Source organism: Drosophila persimilis, unplaced genomic scaffold, assembly GCF_003286085.1.
Source record: "Drosophila persimilis strain 14011-0111.01,24,50 unplaced genomic scaffold, DperRS2 tig00000124-arrow-pilon, whole genome shotgun sequence".
In the NCBI taxonomy this organism is placed as follows: domain Eukaryota; kingdom Metazoa; phylum Arthropoda; class Insecta; order Diptera; family Drosophilidae; genus Drosophila; species Drosophila persimilis.
In genome coordinates, this window is record NW_020825294.1 from 1527023 (window position 1) to 1543386 (window position 16364).

The 16364-nt window shown below is 51.1% G+C and overlaps 2 protein-coding genes across 3 annotated transcripts; one reads left to right on the forward strand and one right to left on the reverse strand.

Annotated features, from left to right (window-relative positions):
• Nucleotides 1–194: 194 nt before the first annotated feature.
• LOC6593900 lies at nt 195–15335 on the forward strand. 2 transcript variants are annotated; one of them, XM_026987852.1, is made up of 10 exons: nt 195–814; nt 875–1133; nt 2343–2488; nt 2547–2903; nt 2967–3207; nt 3274–4380; nt 4445–6957; nt 7015–9300; nt 10512–14535; nt 14593–15335. In XM_026987852.1, exons 1-10 carry the CDS (start codon nt 548–550, stop codon nt 15021–15023), a joined length of 11631 nt encoding a protein of 3876 aa, XP_026843653.1. In that variant the 5' UTR covers nt 195–547; the 3' UTR covers nt 15024–15335. The 2 variants fall into 2 exon arrangements, with proteins under 2 accessions (XP_026843653.1, XP_026843652.1); XM_026987851.1 differs by having other exon boundaries at nt 195–1133.
• On the reverse strand, nt 15294–16344 carry LOC6593898 (nuclear transcription factor Y subunit B-1). The gene is made up of 3 exons (XM_002019041.2): nt 16237–16344; nt 15861–16168; nt 15294–15800 (listed from the first exon to the last, which is right to left on the reverse strand). The coding sequence occupies exons 1-3, from the start codon at nt 16307–16309 to the stop codon at nt 15711–15713; spliced, it is 471 nt and encodes a 156-aa protein (XP_002019077.1). The 5' UTR covers nt 16310–16344; the 3' UTR covers nt 15294–15710.
• Between the last annotated feature and the right edge of the window lie 20 nt (nt 16345–16364).

Sequence of the window (16364 nt, forward strand, 5' to 3'; positions counted from 1 at the left end):
GAATATTCAAGTCGAGGAATATAGAATTTGAATTCGTCAGTATATTTACGGTATATTTAAAGTGAGACGGTATATTTTGGTATATTTCTGAGGGTCGGACGGTATATTTCAGCGATAAATCCGCGGTCACACTGACTGGCAGTGTCTCGGCGCGTTAAAAAACAAACGGAAAATATGGTTTTTTAACCATTTAAAAACCAGTGCGCGCCTTAAATATCTGAAAATTCTAACTGCCCGAGAGCAAGTAAGATGGCAATGTGTAAGGTGCCACATAATTGAGTGCACATGAAGAACGGCAAGCGACCAATAACAATAATGACATTTCGATACATACACACAGACGCAGAAGATTGAAGAAGAAAAAAAAAACTGGTATATAAAAGACGCCAATAAGACAGAGCGTGCAAAAAAGAGAGGAAACGCGCTCGCCCCAAAAACACGGGGCCGATTCCTGTCCTGTCTTGTCCTGTCCTGTCCTGTCCCTGCACTGAAGGACCTGCAGAAATCCGATTTGCATTGTCAAAGAAGGATTGAAATACCGTCCGTAATGTCACAGCATAATCCACATTCCCATCCGCACTACCATCAGACACAACACCACAACCATCAGCAGTTGCAGCAGCAGCAACAACAACAACAGCCACACAGCAATTGGTACTCACATGTTGCTTCCTACCCCCCACCGCCACCCCAGTACCATGCGTCGGCTACCTCCGCATTTGCCGCTACCTCCACACCGTTATCGAACGATATATATAGGAACTTTGGTCGTACCGACAACAATGATTCCCCCAGCTTTGGCCACCGGAATTCGGTGAGTTCTAATTTCAATTCCGATTTCCGTAACTTCGACAACAACCATCGTGGCCCACAGTCAAACACCAACTTCGGCGACAACAATGGGCGTTACTTCAATGATGCTCCACAAGATTATTATGTGGCCAACTTTATTGACAATTATCGCGGTGGCCCGAGGTCGCAAAACTTTGGGGATCAGCGTTCCTCCTATATGGGACATGATATAATGTCCGGCACATATTATCCGTACATAAAGAGCGAACCCATGGAGTCAGCGTATCAGCAGCCACAGAATCCGATGGCCCCGCCCCCAGCGCCAGATATGATAATAAAATGTGAGTAAAAACTATAGAGAACTCTTAGGGAATCCTTAACGGTATTATAGGGGAGAGAAAATACAAGATATTCCGAACAATCTTGAGCGCAAAATCCATTTTCATATGGATACACACACATACACACACACACACAGATTACTCGTACTTTAGGGGGCCATTTTTCCTATAAGTAGTCGTAATTTCAGCTCCATTTTGGCGTCGGAATCAATAAAACGTTTGGCGTTTGGTTGAGTTTCGCTGAGGTTTTTGCGCGTTGTTTCGTTCGGTTGTTCGGTTTCGGTTCAGTCGCTCGTCTACTTACGGACGGGGTCTCTGTATCTCTGTTTGCCTCGTTCTGTGCCTCTGTGTGTCTGTCCCCGAGTTCTGTCTGTCTTTCTGTCTGTATGTATCTCTATTTAGCAAATGTATACTCTCCACCTCCGTATAGAGATGCTTTATAGTATTACCGGCCCAGCAGTACCCAGCAGTATGGCACGGCGAATTCTCAATATTAAAAGTATGCACATAGATATCTTTTGCTCTCTGGAATGAGGAATGGAATTGAAATGGGTTGAGGTTGTGTCTATGTGTAAGTCTTGGTGCAGCAGCTCTTTCAAGTCGGATTCTTATGTAAGACTAACCTATAATATTGTTACCGCCTCTCTCCTCTCTCCCGACTGTCGTTTCCTATCTATCAATAACCATTTGGGCGGGGCATCAGCCATAATTGATGGGCAAACAGAGAAAATGTTGTCATTAGGGATGCATCAAATCGTATGTGAATTCAAAGTTTTTCGGATTAAAGATATCATCGCTGATTTAATAGAAGCAAATATATAATTAATAGTTTCTAGAAATTTCTATGCAAAATCATTGTAAGAGAATTGATTTGCAGTTAAATTTCTATTTGTAAGGGAGAGTTATATTCGGGTTTTGTGGCTACCATAGAAACCGAAAACAAAAGGTACAGACATTTTTCTTGTGCGCAAAGCCCTATACAGATATTTTTACTTAACATTTCTTATTAATTTCTTAAGTATATTTGACACGAAATCCTATTAGAAAGTGCATACAATCAAATAAGAAATAAAGTATTCTCTATAATCTCTGTAGCGGAACCCACGAAAAATGTGCTTCTTATTATAAATTTTAAAAAAGAATCCTTTTTAGAAGTTCACCGAATCGAATAAGAAATAAGCGAATCTCTATTCTTTATACTCACTTTAGCGGAACCCATGGATGAACATCCCTACAAGTCCAACTATATTGATGACAATACGCCCTTTGCTGATTTTAACAAGTACAACGAATTCAGCGGCGATATGCTAAGCCCCAAAGTCGAGCTAACCGTCAAGGATGAGACTTACGGAAAGGTTGGTTTATTATTATATTTATTCCATACTTATGCCTACCTTATATCTATCATTTTAGACTTCCAGCAGCAATAGCAGCAGCAGCTTTGCACGTCGAAAAGCCCAGCAACAGCAAACGACAGATCGTTCAGCGGAGAGTCTGCCCATCTGCCAGCGCTGCAAGGAGGTCTTCTTCAAGAAGCAATCCTATCTGAGGCATGTGGCCGAGAGCAGTTGTGGCATTCAGGAGTACGATTTCAAGTGCAACATATGCCCCATGTCCTTCATGACCACTGAAGAGCTGCAGCGCCACAAGCAACTGCATCGTGCAGACAAGTTCTTTTGCCACAAATACTGCGGCAAGCATTTCGATACGATAGCCGAGTGCGAATCGCACGAGTACATGCAGCACGAGTATGAGAGATTTGTTTGTAATGTGAGTAGACGCGCCCGCCAGAGGGTATTCAATATTCGATATATTTAATGGGTATTCCTGCAGATGTGCTCTGGAACCTTTGCCACGCGGGAACAGCTGTATGCCCACTTGCCGCAACACAAGTTTCAGCAGCGTTACGACTGTCCCATCTGCCGTTTGTGGTATCAAACAGCCGTCGAATTGCATGAGCATCGACTGTCGGCTCCATACTTTTGCGGCAAGTACTATACCAATCAACAGCAGCAGCTTGCTACGAGCCAGGGGAATTACAAACTGCAGGACTGCCATATGGCCACCATGGAAAGCAAGTTGACCAGAAGATTCAAGCCTTAAAGTGAGTGTAATACTAAAGTGCCTGCTCTTGTTACAGTACCCACTGCACCACTGCACAAGGCAACGCCTTCCAATCCCTCAGCCTTGCCAGCCACAGCTGCCTTGAGCTCTCTGTTGCAACAGCGCCAGGCAAATGCCGATGGGACTGCGGCCATGTTTGCTGCGGCCTCCTCTTCCTCCGCCTCGCTGAAGAGCGAGGTGAGCGTGAAGCTAGAGCGTAGCTACAGCAACTCCACCAGCGAGTCCTCTTACAGCCATCAGGACAACAGCAGCTACAACAATGCCTATGGCAGCGACAGCTCCATCCATGGCGGAGCACTGGCCGGACCACAGGCTCACTCCTCAACGCTGGACGACTCCGAGGATGCCCTGTGTTGTGTGCCCCTGTGCGGCGTCAGAAAAAGCACCAGTCCAACGCTACAGTTCTTTACGTTTCCAAAGGATGAAAAGTATCTGAATCAGTGGCTACACAACCTCAAGATGTTCCACATACCAGCGGCGAGCTATGCGACATTTCGCATCTGTAGCATGCACTTCCCGAAGCGTTGTATCAATCGGTATTCGCTGTGCTATTGGGCGGTGCCCACCTTCAATCTGGGGCACGACGATGTGGCCAATCTGTACCAGAACCGTGAGTTAACCAACACTTTTACCACTGGAGAGGTGGCACGCTGCAGCATGCCGCACTGCACCAGCCAGCGGGGGGAGAGCAATCTGAAGTTCTACAATTTCCCCAAGGACATCAAGAGCCTGATCAAGTGGTGCCAGAACGCCCGCCTGCCAGTGCAGGCCAAGGAGCCGCGTCACTTTTGCAGCCGACACTTTGAGGATCGCTGTATTGGCAAGTTCCGACTGAAGCCGTGGGCCGTGCCCACCCTCCATCTGGGAGCGCAGTACGGCAAGATCCATGACAATCCCAAGAATTTGTATGTGGAGGAGAAGCGCTGCTGCCTGAACTTTTGTCGCCGCAGCCGCTCCTCGGACTTTAACATGTCGCTGTATCGTTTCCCCAGAGACGAGGTGCTCCTGCGACGTTGGTGCTATAATTTAAGGCTGGATCCGGGCGTGTATCGTGGCAAGAATCACAAAATATGCAGTGCGCATTTTATCAAGGAAGCTCTGGGTCTAAGAAAGCTGTCGCCAGGTGAGTTAAGGGGTGATATATATTCAGTGAATACCCCTCTAAAGCACCCCTTCCCGTTCCGTAGGTGCCGTTCCCACATTGCATTTGGGTCACAATGACACCTTTAATATCTATGAGAACGAACTGTGGCCACCGCCATCTCCCACTGGACAACATGGCGGCAGTCACCAGCTTCTCCAGCAACAGCAGACGTCGCAGCAGCTGTCGCATCATCATTCGTCCCTGCAGCAGCAGCATCAGCCCATGCATAGCAAATCCTATCAACGCCATTCGGCGGCCTCCACATCCTCCTCCGCCAGTTCGGCCTCTCATTATGTGGACCCCGAGATGAGTGCCTCGTATTTGAACCTGTCTGCGGGTGGCTCCTCCGGCGGGATGAATGCCAGCGACTGCATGGATGTGTGCTGCGTGCCAAGCTGCGAGAGCAAGCGGCACAACAGCGAGAACATCACATTCCACACGATACCGCGGAGGCCAGAGCAGATGCGCAAGTGGTGCCACAATCTGAAGATACCCGAGGACAAGATGCACAAGGGCATGAGGATTTGTAGCCTGCACTTTGAACCATACTGCATTGGCGGCTGCATGCGTCCGTTCGCCGTGCCCACACTCCATTTGGGGCACGAGGATGAAGACATTCACCGCAATCCGGATGTGATCAAGAAGCTGAACATCCGAGAGACCTGCTGTGTGGCCGTGTGCAAACGGAATCGCGACAGAGACCATGCCAACCTCCATCGTTTCCCCAGCAATGTGGCGCTGCTCACCAAGTGGTGTGCGAATCTGCAGCGGACAGTACCCGATGGCAGCAAACTCTTCAACGATGCCATCTGCGAGGTGCATTTTGAGGATCGTTGTCTGCGCAACAAGAGACTGGAGAAGTGGGCTGTGCCCACTCTGATCCTCGGCCACGACGACATTGCCTATAAGCTGCCGACGCCCGAGCAGGTGGCCGAGTTCTATGCCCGTCCCACGGCCCCCAACAATGGCGAGGAGCAGGGCGAGTGCTGTGTGGAGACGTGCAAACGGAACCCGAGTGTGGATGACATCAAATTGTATCGTCCGCCGGAGGATACTTCGGTGCTGGCCAAATGGGCGCACAATCTGCAAACGGAGGCCGCTGCCCTCACGAACATGCGGATATGCAATCTGCACTTTGAGGCCCACTGCATTGGCAAGCGGATGCGTCCGTGGGCCATACCCACGCTCAATCTGGCTGGAAACATTGAGAATCTGTACGAGAATCCCGAGCATTCGATGCTGTACAAGCGAAGGACGCACATCAAACAGAAGGTTCCGGTGACAAAGCCCACGTGGGTGCCTCGCTGCTGTCTGCCGCACTGCCGCAAGGTGCGTGCCCTTCACAATGTCCAGCTGTATCGCTTCCCCAAGCTGAATCGCTCGACGCTGGCCAAGTGGGCACACAATCTGCAGGTGCCGCAGGTGGGAAGTGCCCAGCGGCGGGTATGTTCCGCCCACTTTGAGCCGCATGTTTTGAGTAAAAAGTGCCCGGTGCCGCTGGCGGTGCCCACATTGGACTTGAACTCACCCGCTGGCCACAAGATCTACCAGAATCCGGCCAAGCTGAAGGCCAACAAGCTGTGCCTGCAGCGGGTATGCATTGTGGAGAGCTGCAGGAAGACCAGAGCCCAGGGCGTGCAGCTCTTCCGTCTGCCTCACAGCCCCACGCAGCTGAGGAAATGGATGCACAATATAAGGACACGCCCAAGGGCGGCCATGAGGAGCCAGTATCGCGTCTGCTCGCGGCACTTTGAGACGCACTCCTTCAACGGTCGAAGGCTGAGCGCCGGGGCCATTCCCACTTTGGAGTTGGGACATGACGATGATGATATCTTCCCGAATGAAGCGCAGGCCTTTGCCGATGAGCACTGCGCTGTGGAGGGCTGTGAATCGTCGAAGGAACAGCCCGAAGTGCGGCTCTTCCGCTTCCCCACGGACGACGACGACATGCTGTGGAAGTGGTGCAACAACCTCAAGATGAATCCCGTCGACTGCCTCGGTGTGCGGATCTGCAACAAGCATTTCGATGCCGATTGCATTGGACCCAAACATCTGTATAAGTGGGCCATACCCACGATGCAGCTCGGCCACGATGATTCCCAGATCGAGCTCATACTCAACCCCAAGCCGGAGGAACGCTACGTGGATCCCGTGTTCAAGTGCATTGTTCCAACCTGCGGGAAGACTCGCCGCTTCGATGAGGTGCAAATGAACAGCTTCCCCAAGGATGCGGATCTGTTTCAGCGCTGGCGCCACAACCTCCGCCTGGAGCATCTGTGCTTCAAGGAGCGCGAGAAATACAAGATCTGCAATGCGCATTTCGAGGACATGTGCATTGGCAAGACGCGTCTGAACATTGGTTCCATACCCACTCTGGAGCTGGGCCACGAGGAAACGGAGGATCTGTTCAAGGTGAATCCGGAAGATCTGCAGAGCAATCTGTTTGGGCGTCCCCGTCGTCTGCTAAGAGGATTGAACAATGTGACCATCAAACAGGAGTTACCAGAGACGGAGGAGCAGGACATAAAGCCCGACATAAGGACCAATTTTACACAGGTTAAAACTAGGAATGAATCTCGAAATGCTTTTGGCTTAAACTCCCTTTGCTTGCAGGTAAAGATTAAGAAATCTCTGGGGGATATTAAGTGCTGTGTGCACACGTGTGGACGCAGTCGTTTGGAGCATGGGGCACGTCTCTTTCCCTTCCCCACGGGCAAGCAACAGCACCTCAAGTGGCGCCACAATCTGCGCCTGGAGCCCGACGAAGTGGACAAAACCACACGCGTCTGCAGCGCACACTTCAACAGGCGCTGCATCGATGGAAAGCATCTTAGGGGATGGGCCATGCCCACACAGCAGTTGGGCCACCAAGAACAGCCTATATACGAGAATCCCAAGAATATACCCGGCTTCTTTACGCCCACCTGTGCGCTGGGCCACTGCCGCAAGCGGCGGAGCATTGACAATGATTTGCGCACGTATCGTTATCCGCGAAGCGAGGATCTCCTCGAGAAGTGGCGCGCAAATCTCAGACTATCGCTGGATCAGTGTCGTGGCAGGATCTGTGCGGATCACTTTGAGCCGCAGGTGAGGGGCAAACTGAAGTTGAAGACGGGAGCAGTACCCACGCTAAAACTGGGCCATGAGGAGGCTTTGATGTACGACAATGAGGCTATAAAGGCTGGAGTGGCCGAAGAGGAGGCTGGCAGTCCGCCGGCATCGCCTCTGGTGACACCCAAAACGGAAGTTCTGGACGAAGAGGAGCGCGAGGATGATGAGGAGGAAGAGGAGAACCCCGAAGAAGAGCAGCAGGAAAACCATGATGAGGAGAAGGATGAACACGAGGATGACACGCCCGAGGGAGCAGAGCAGCTGGGCGATGAGGATGACGACGAGGATCCAGGCAACTATTTTGATCCGTTGGAGCTGGTGGAGACGTATGCAGAGCATCCCAGCGACGATGACAACAGCCACGAGGAAGCAGACGATGCCAGAGAGGAGGATGAGGAGGAAGAGGAGGAGGCAGAAACTCTCTTGCCTGATACACCACCCAACGTAGCAGCAGCAGCAGTCCTTCGCGTGCCGAAACCATGGGAAAGACCTCTCGCAGTAGTGCCTCGCCGAGAGAAGCGTCCGAATAACGTGGATCCCATCTGCTGCCTCAAACACTGCCGCAAGGAACGCTCCGCCATGTATCTGCTGAGCACATTTGGCTTTCCAAAGGACCAGCAGCTGCTGCTCAAGTGGTGCGCCAACCTCCAAATGGATCCCTCGAGCTGCATTGGTCGCGTCTGCATCGAACACTTCCAGTCCGATGTTCTGGGCACGCGAAAACTCAAACAAAATGCGGTGCCCACCCTCAATGTGGGTCACGATGTGCCACTGCGCTACAGCTGCAACGGCCAAGAGAGGCCTCAGGCAGCAGCGGCGGCCGCCACCAGCAGCTTCCCCGACGAAATGCCACAGCATTCGGTTTTTCGGCTTTGGAGCCTGAAACACTGCCGCAAGAGGAAAGTGTCGGAGAGTCCAGTTCCAGCAGCGATCAAGACGGAGGAGCAGATGCAGATGGAGATGGAGGTGGAGACTAAGCCAAAGATATGCTGCCTCTCCAGTTGTGGCAATGTGGAGGGCTACGGCCCGGGCGGGCACTTTCAGCCGCTGCCCCAGGACCAAAGGATGCTGAAAAAATGGCAGCACAACCTGAAGCTACCATCTGTCAATCCCGATTCGGATCTTCGTGACTTTCGCCTGTGCATGGAGCACTTTGAGCCGCATCAAATCGAGAACGGAGCCCCAGTGAAGATGGCCGTTCCGACCCTCAAGCTTGGGCACTCCAGTCCGAATATCTTTAAGAACAGCGAGAGCACGCTGCCGGGATGCCTGTGGCCCTCGTGTCCGCCCAATCGCAAGATCTGCTACGATCTGCCCGACAATGAGGCCGTTCGAGCGGCCTGGCTGTCGTATGTGCGGCTGCCGCCGGACAGCCAGGGGCGTCTGTGTGGCCTGCACTTTCTGCAGCTGTACGAGGAGGTGGATCTACCAGGAGATGTACCCGAAGCGGTGCTCGAGCGACTGCAGGGTATCTATGATCAGGCCTCCATCTCGCTGAAGTTTCAGTGCTCGGTGCAGGGATGTGGCTCCAAGTACAAGCAGGATACGCATTTGACAAAGCTGCCACGGGACGCGGAACTGCTGGCCAAGTGGCTGCACAACACCAGGATCTCCTACGATCGCTCCTTGCATTTCAGCTACCGCATTTGTCTGTTGCACTTTGAGGCGTTCTGCTTGAATGGCGTGCGCCCGCAGACCTGGGCCATACCTACGCTCCAGCTAAATCACGACGGAGAGATCTACCAAAATACCGCCAAGCAGGAGATCCCAGAGATGCCCCTGAAGCAGGTATGTTAAAGGCGAAAAGTGGCTCTTGGGTGATCTTTATTTGGCCGAAAACAGACTGAACGAAGCAGGCATCGTCATCTTTATACCCGCTACTCATTTGAACAGAGGTATATTAGCATCAGTAGCCGAGTCGATAGAGCCGAATCTATCTGACCGTCTGTCTGTCTGTACGTCCCTATGAGCGCCTAGTGGTCGGAGACCACTAAGAGCTAGAGCAACGACCTTTTTTCTCCAGACTTCTGTGATATGTCACTGTTACAAGTGTATTTCAAAAATTCGCCCGAACCAATCACGAAAATCTATGGCATCCACATTTTTGAAGTCAGGAGAAAATTAAAAACACAGAATTTCAGAGAATGACTGTATCTTCTAGACTGCAGAATCTGAACCAGATCGCATAATTGTTATACCCAGAACGAAGACAACAATTTCATTCTCTCTCCAACAAACACGTTTCATGTTCGGCTTTGCCTGTCACTTAATGTCCTGTGATATCGTTCCTGCACAAGTGTATTTCAAAATTTCACCCCGCCCCCTTGCGCCCCCACAAAAAACGTAAATCTGCAGCATCCACAATTTGAAAGGTACGGGAAGATTTTCGAACCTAGATCAGATCGGATTTGTATTATAACCAAATGGAACAAATCTATTTGATCTGGCTACGCAAAGCCCTACAGATTTTTCTGTCTCTCTCGCACACACCCCTTGTCGTTCAATGTTAGCGCCGTCTGGCGGAGGAGATACTGACTATATATCGGGTTCCCCCTAGTTCTCATTGTGTCAGATCCGGAAATTTCGGTTTTTTATTCTCGCTCACTCTTTATTTGATTTTCTAGTAGATAGAGTGAGCAAGAAGAAGAATGTGCATAGCCGAAGGCACACAAAGTCCGTATTAAGTTCCGAGTCATTTCAAAGACTTTAATCCGCCGCACTTTTAGTGATTCGGGGAGATCCGAAGGGTGACTGAAGGCAGGAATCGTAATGATCGAAAGCATTTTGCGATTCTACGCATACAATACTGTGGATTCAGGCAGGACTCCAATTTACGTGTGTTCCTATGGCTAGGGGGAAGAGTACGAGTACGTAATCTTATTCTAATATGATCCTACATGAATTTTAAATGACAATGGGCTTCTCCTACTCTAATACACAGGAGGTGGTGATGGATGGACTGTACAGTGGGCTAAATGTTATTTATTTATCCTACACAGGAGATCCTCGAGAATCCCGTGAAGCAGGAGAAATCGCACTGTGGGAGAATCTCCAGCCTGAGTCTCTCCATCCCCCTGCACATCAAGACGGAACAGGGTCCTGTCCTCCGACCTCGAGGCACTTGGGGCACATCTTCTCAGAGCAGTCCCTGCCTGAGCGCCAGCTCCAGTCCCCGCCTGAAAAACAGAATCTGCTGCGTCTCCGATTGCGGAGAGTACGCGAGATCCCAGCGGCTGTACCGCTTTCCCACCGCCGAACCGGCACTGCTCAAGTGGCTGGTTAATACCCAGCAAAAACCGGGACTCGTGGACATCCAGAACCTGTTTGTGTGCCAGCTTCATTTCGAGGCGGACGCCATTAACCAAACGCAGCTCAGGAGCTGGGCCGTGCCCACACTGAGGCTGGGCCACGATGGGCATGTCATACCAAATGCCAGACACAATGGGAACATAGCCAACAGCCAGGAAACGGAGCAGGCCATGGAGTTCATTCGGGCCAACTACTGCGCCGTGTTGAGCTGCTTCCAGCCGAAAGGAGATGGTGTACGCTTCTACAAGTATCCCAGCGACATTGCCATGGCGCGCAGGTGGGCCACGAATCTCAAGCATCGCTCCATGCAGGCCAGCAGTCATGGCTTCCTGGTTTGCCAGTCGCACTTTGCAGCCGACTGTTTTGATCCGGAGACGGGAGACCTGCGCGAGGACGCCGTACCCGTGGCCACACTCGCAGAGAACGTGAAAACAGAGGGCCTGCTGCTCCGTTGTCTGGTAAGGGGTTGCTCTACGGATAACTCTGAAAAAGGACTGCTGTTCAAGGTGCCAAAAAAGAATCGTGTACGGGATGTGTGGGCCCACAATCTGTGGATGCATCCGATAGAGCTGATGGGCGAGCACTACATCTGCGATCGACATTTCGAGGCGCATTGCGTGAATGAACACAAATTACTGCACGCGGGCTCAGTGCCAACCCTCCACCTGGGACACAACGAACCGCTGGAACTACTGCCCAATCCCCAGACCTTCCAGGACTTCCCTGAGGAGTGCGAGTGCTGTGTGCCCGGCTGTGGACGCACCAATCGGAAGGAGGAGGATCTGCAGTTTAGCAAATTTCCCAAGTGGCGAGTCCTGTATGAAAAGTGGCTGCACAACTTCCGCCTCGAAGTGCCCAAGGAGCAGCGCATCGGGACGCTGAGAGTGTGTCACATGCACTTTGAGGAGAGCTGCTACGATGGCCAGAACGTGCGCAGGGGAGCTATGCCCACCCTAGAGCTGGGACACTCGCATCCAGACATTTATCGCTCCGACAAGGGATCGCTGTGGAAGAAGGTTCACAAGAGACTCACCGATTGTTGCTATCCCGATTGCTACGAGGAGTGTCACAAGGCCAACACGAATCGCACGACCTACGATCTGCCCAGCGATGGGCCACTGCGCGAGTCCTGGCAGCAGCACATGGCCATCCCTGCCAGCGGTGAGGATGGCTCCTCAGTGCTAAAGCTCTGTGCCCTACACTACATCATTATGTACGAGCACAGCGAACAGAGCTTCCCAGAACACGGACCGAATCTACTGCTGGACAAGAACTACGAGCACGCCCGTCAGTTGGCGTATCTGCGGCGCTTCTTGTGTGCGGTACAGGGCTGTCGTCATTTGCAGCCGCGGGATGGGGGTCCGATGCACGGCATACCCCGGCGGAGGGAGATCCTTCGGATGTGGGTGGAGAATGCCCAGCTGCGGCTGAACGAGCACGAAATTTACATGACGAAGCTGTGTAGCAAACATTTTGAGGCCAACTGCCTGTTCGAGGGCAAAAAATGCTATCCCTGGAGCGTGCCAACGCTCCATCTGCCAGAGGCGCAGCCCGGGCAGGTGCTCCACCAGAATCCCACCAAGGAGGAGTGGCAGGAAATGAAACAGAGAATGAAATTGGAAGAGCAGACGCCGAAGACGGAAGAGCAGGCAGATGGACTACTAATGGAACCCTATGTGAAGATGGAACCCCACGACGACGAGTCACAAACGGAGTCGGAATTGCTGATAAATGAGAGCACACTGGACTCTCAAGAACTCTCTCAAGACTTTCCAACACAAGATCCAATGGAAATGCCCGCCCTGGAGGTGCTCCTAGAGGTGAGCCATGTCGAGAAGCTGGATAGCTACGAGAAGAATGAATACCCTGCGGATACCTCTGCCAACACATATTCTCCGAACAAACGTTTCCGCCATCAGTACAGTGCCCACAAGTGTAGTGTCGAGGGATGTCGCGTGTCGCTCGAGGACCTTGACGGGAATCTGAAGCTGCACAAGCTACCCAGCTCCACGGAGGCGGCCGGGAAGTGGCTGTACAACATTCACGTGGAGATAGAGGATAAATGGCGGATACGCGTCTGCAGCCATCACTTCGACAGGCAGTGCCTCAATGGTTCGAGGCTCAGGAGGGGATCGATGCCCACTCTGCTGCTGGGGCCGCGTGTTCCAGAGACTATCCATCAGAATGAGTTTGCGCAGCTGCAATTGGACGATGCGCCAGCCCATAATGGCCATACATTGGAGCGATCCATTGGAAAGGTTGCGCAGATATGCGTTCCACGTCCGTCGCCGCCGCGTAAGTCGAGCAAATTCTGCCAGATCGAGGGATGTTCGAACCATCTGACCAGCGAGAATATGACGCTACACAAGTTCCCGCACTCGTCGTGGATCTGCACCAAATGGCAGCACAACACACAGGTGCCGTTCGATCCGGAGTACCGCTGGCGCTATCGCATCTGCAGCGCCCACTTCCATCCCGTGTGTATGGTCAATATGCGGCTGCTGCATGGCAGTGTGCCCACCCTGAAGCTTGGTCCACGGGCACCCGGCGAACTCTTTGACAGCGACTTTGAGGCCATAAACATAAAGATTGAAAAAATGGAGAAGATGGAGAGGAAATCTGAGGCTCAGAGAAGCACCACTGGAGATAGATATCCCACCATGCAGGCCATGGGGGAGAAGAAGTTCAAGACTGAGGAGCTGGAAGATGGAATGGAGGAGGAGGATGACATGCTCTGCCTGGAGCCAGAGATGCAGCTATACGAAGATCAGGAAGAACAGCAACAGAAGCCAAAGATAAATCTTGGAGTCCCCAATGGCGGCTGGAAAACGGAACTCCGTTTGCCATCGAAGGGTAGGGTGGCGTTCAATCCGGTGAGATCTGGCTACGACAAGTGCTCGCTGATGCATTGCCAGCGCCAGAGATCGAAGCACGGCGTCCACATCTACAAGTTCCCCCGATCGCAGGAGCACCAACAGCGATGGATGCACAATCTGCGCATACGCTACGATGAGAAGCGACCCTGGAAGTTTATGGTCTGCAGCGTGCACTTTGAACCGCATTGCATACGGCTGCGGAAGCTGCGGCCCTGGGCAGTTCCCACGCTAGAGCTGGGAGACAATGTGCCCGAGGACATCTATACGAACGAGCAGTGCCAGATGTTTGCTAGTGGACAGGGAGGAGAGATCAATGGCATCGATAGCGATGAGGCGGAGGCGGAGCCGGAGGCAGAAGGTGAGAGCGATGGGAATGATGAGGATGGCCTGCAGGAGGACGAGGATGAGGAGACAGACGACCAGGAGCCCATCGCCAAGAAGCGTCGTCGCTCGCGGCTGGATGCCGTCTGGCCTCCCGGCCAGGCGCCACCATGGAAGGTGAAACAATGCTGTCTTCCCTACTGTCGCAGTCCTCGCGGCGAGGGCATCAAGCTGTTTCGACTGCCCAACAAAGTCAACTCCATCCGCAACTGGGAGCTGGCCACGGGCATGAAGTTCAAGGAGTCACAGCGCAACACGAGACTCATCTGCAGCCGCCACTTTGAGCCGGAGCTGATCGGAGTGCGTCGTCTGATGCGCAATGCCATTCCCACCAGGCATCTGGGACCCACGGGCGATGTAAAGCCAGTGATGGCTCCACCGACAGCTGGTCCCAAATGCTGTATGGCAGATTGTACCTATGATGTGGCGGATGTGAAGCTGCACAAGTTTCCCAGCAGTAAGTAAATATAGCAAATCCTGATGGTCACCCGATCTTTATTGAATGTTTTTGCAGATCCCAAACTCCTGAAGGAGTGGTGCCAGGCATTAAGGGTCACGGATATGCAAAGGTATCGCGGCAAGCACATTTGCTCCGCCCATCTACCTGTCCACGAGGCCGTACAGTGCATTGTTTGTGGCGCGGAGAAAGCACCCCTGCTGCCGATGCTTAATTTTCCCGCTAACCGGAATCAGCGCGCCAAATGGTGCTACAATCTGAAGATCGAAACGATACCCAAGTGGGATATATCCAAGCACATTTGCTGTAAACACTTTGAGCCATATTGTTTTGCAGAGGCGGGTCTCCTAAAGCCAGAGGCGGCGCCCACGCTGCATTTGAATCACAATGATACAAATATATTCCTTAACGATTGTGCCATAAATCCTGCCTACAGTGTATGCGTGAAGGATGAACCCATGGACAATCAGGTCCTGTCATTGGTGTAGAAACGAAACGAAACAGAACATGAAATCAGTTTCAACTAGTTTTTAGGTGTAACATTTGATAGACATTACTCGTACATTTTGTGTACACCCAGTGGCCACCACACACATCACACATTGTCTAGTTTTCAATCGTGGATTTATTATCATTTAGTATTTTAATGCGTTATACATATATCTCCTGAAAACGGGATTGAAATGGCAGATGGAAAGCAAAATGCCATAAAAACAAACAACACACAACACAAAACATGTTCCTTAAGTTATTCGTTATTAATTTTAATACATATACCACACACATTTTATTCTGTGAAAGATTGCGTTGTCATTTCCATATACATATATATAAACTACTATGTAATACCTTTGAGCATATATGTATCGTATGTATGTATGTGTGTAAACCTGTAGGCGACCCCAACACAAATATTTGGTGTTTTTCTAAATATATATATATACATATATATCGTGGACAAAAAATGAAACTTTTAAGCTATGTAGTAAAGTAAAACTTGACTTGTGACTATGATCTGCGCTCCGTGGAAGGGGAATGGGGTGGCGTAAGGGAGTGATTGCAACCAAAAAGTGGCAACCGAATAATTGAATCAATCCTATGTGTATGTGTTTTCCCCCCTGACACCCTGTTGTGGATAAAAAAACTAACTATAGTTACAAAAAGTACTGTAAAAGCTACGGCTTTGCACCCTCGTTTGTCGTGGAACCATCCTCGTTCTGGGCAAAGTTCGTGTCCATAAACAGATTCCGATCCGCTTTATTTGACTGCAACAGAGAAACCATCAATAAAGAATTAGAGAAACAGAAATTATGGACCCCGCTAACCTCGCGGTACTTGTTTAAGTATATTTGCAGCGGTTCCACATAATTGTCGAAGCCCAGATTGCCAAAGGCCGCTATCAAATCATCCCCATTGACCGTCTTGCGATTCTCCGCGACACTACGCTCGATGGCCTCGCTGCTGATGAAGGATATGAACTCGGAGACGCACTCTTGGATGCACTCCCGTGCGTCTTTCGCGATTTTACCATTCTGCGGCACGGGTACCTTCATGATTTTGATAATATTGCAGATGGGCAGGAAGCGGTCCTGTTCCCGCAGCATAATTCCATTATCCTGTTTGTCCGATTCGTCTGCGGAAAGAAAAGCGATTTTGTACAAAATACAAGACAAAAGCATGCAAAAACAGACTCTCGCTTACCACCCGATGCCTCGTCCTCTTCCTTGACCATCATGTCGGTTATATATTGCTGGGAGTCCTCGCTATTGCTCATTTTCTACTTTTTTGTTTAAAAACTTCGATTTGTTTTCCTATTTACCTAAACGAGC

Bases quoted from the DNA above. Each gene is read 5' to 3' on its own strand.
- LOC6593900 (XM_026987851.1), top strand. From the start codon at position 548: ATGTCACAGCATAATCCACATTCCCATCCGCACTACCATCAGACACAA. The intron at 1,134-2,342 runs GTGAGTAAAAAC...TACTCACTTTAG, and splicing joins GCCAGATATGATAATAAAAT to CGGAACCCATGGATGAACAT. The intron at 3,208-3,273 runs GCAAGTTGACCA...CTCTTGTTACAG, and splicing joins CCATATGGCCACCATGGAAA to TACCCACTGCACCACTGCAC.
- LOC6593898 (XM_002019041.2), bottom strand. From the start codon at position 16,309: ATGAGCAATAGCGAGGACTCCCAGCAATATATAACCGACATGATGGTC. The intron at 16,169-16,236 runs GTAAGCGAGAGT...TTCTTTCCGCAG, and splicing joins AGAGGACGAGGCATCGGGTG to ACGAATCGGACAAACAGGAT. The intron at 15,801-15,860 runs GTTAGCGGGGTC...TCTCTGTTGCAG, and splicing joins ACTTAAACAAGTACCGCGAG to TCAAATAAAGCGGATCGGAA.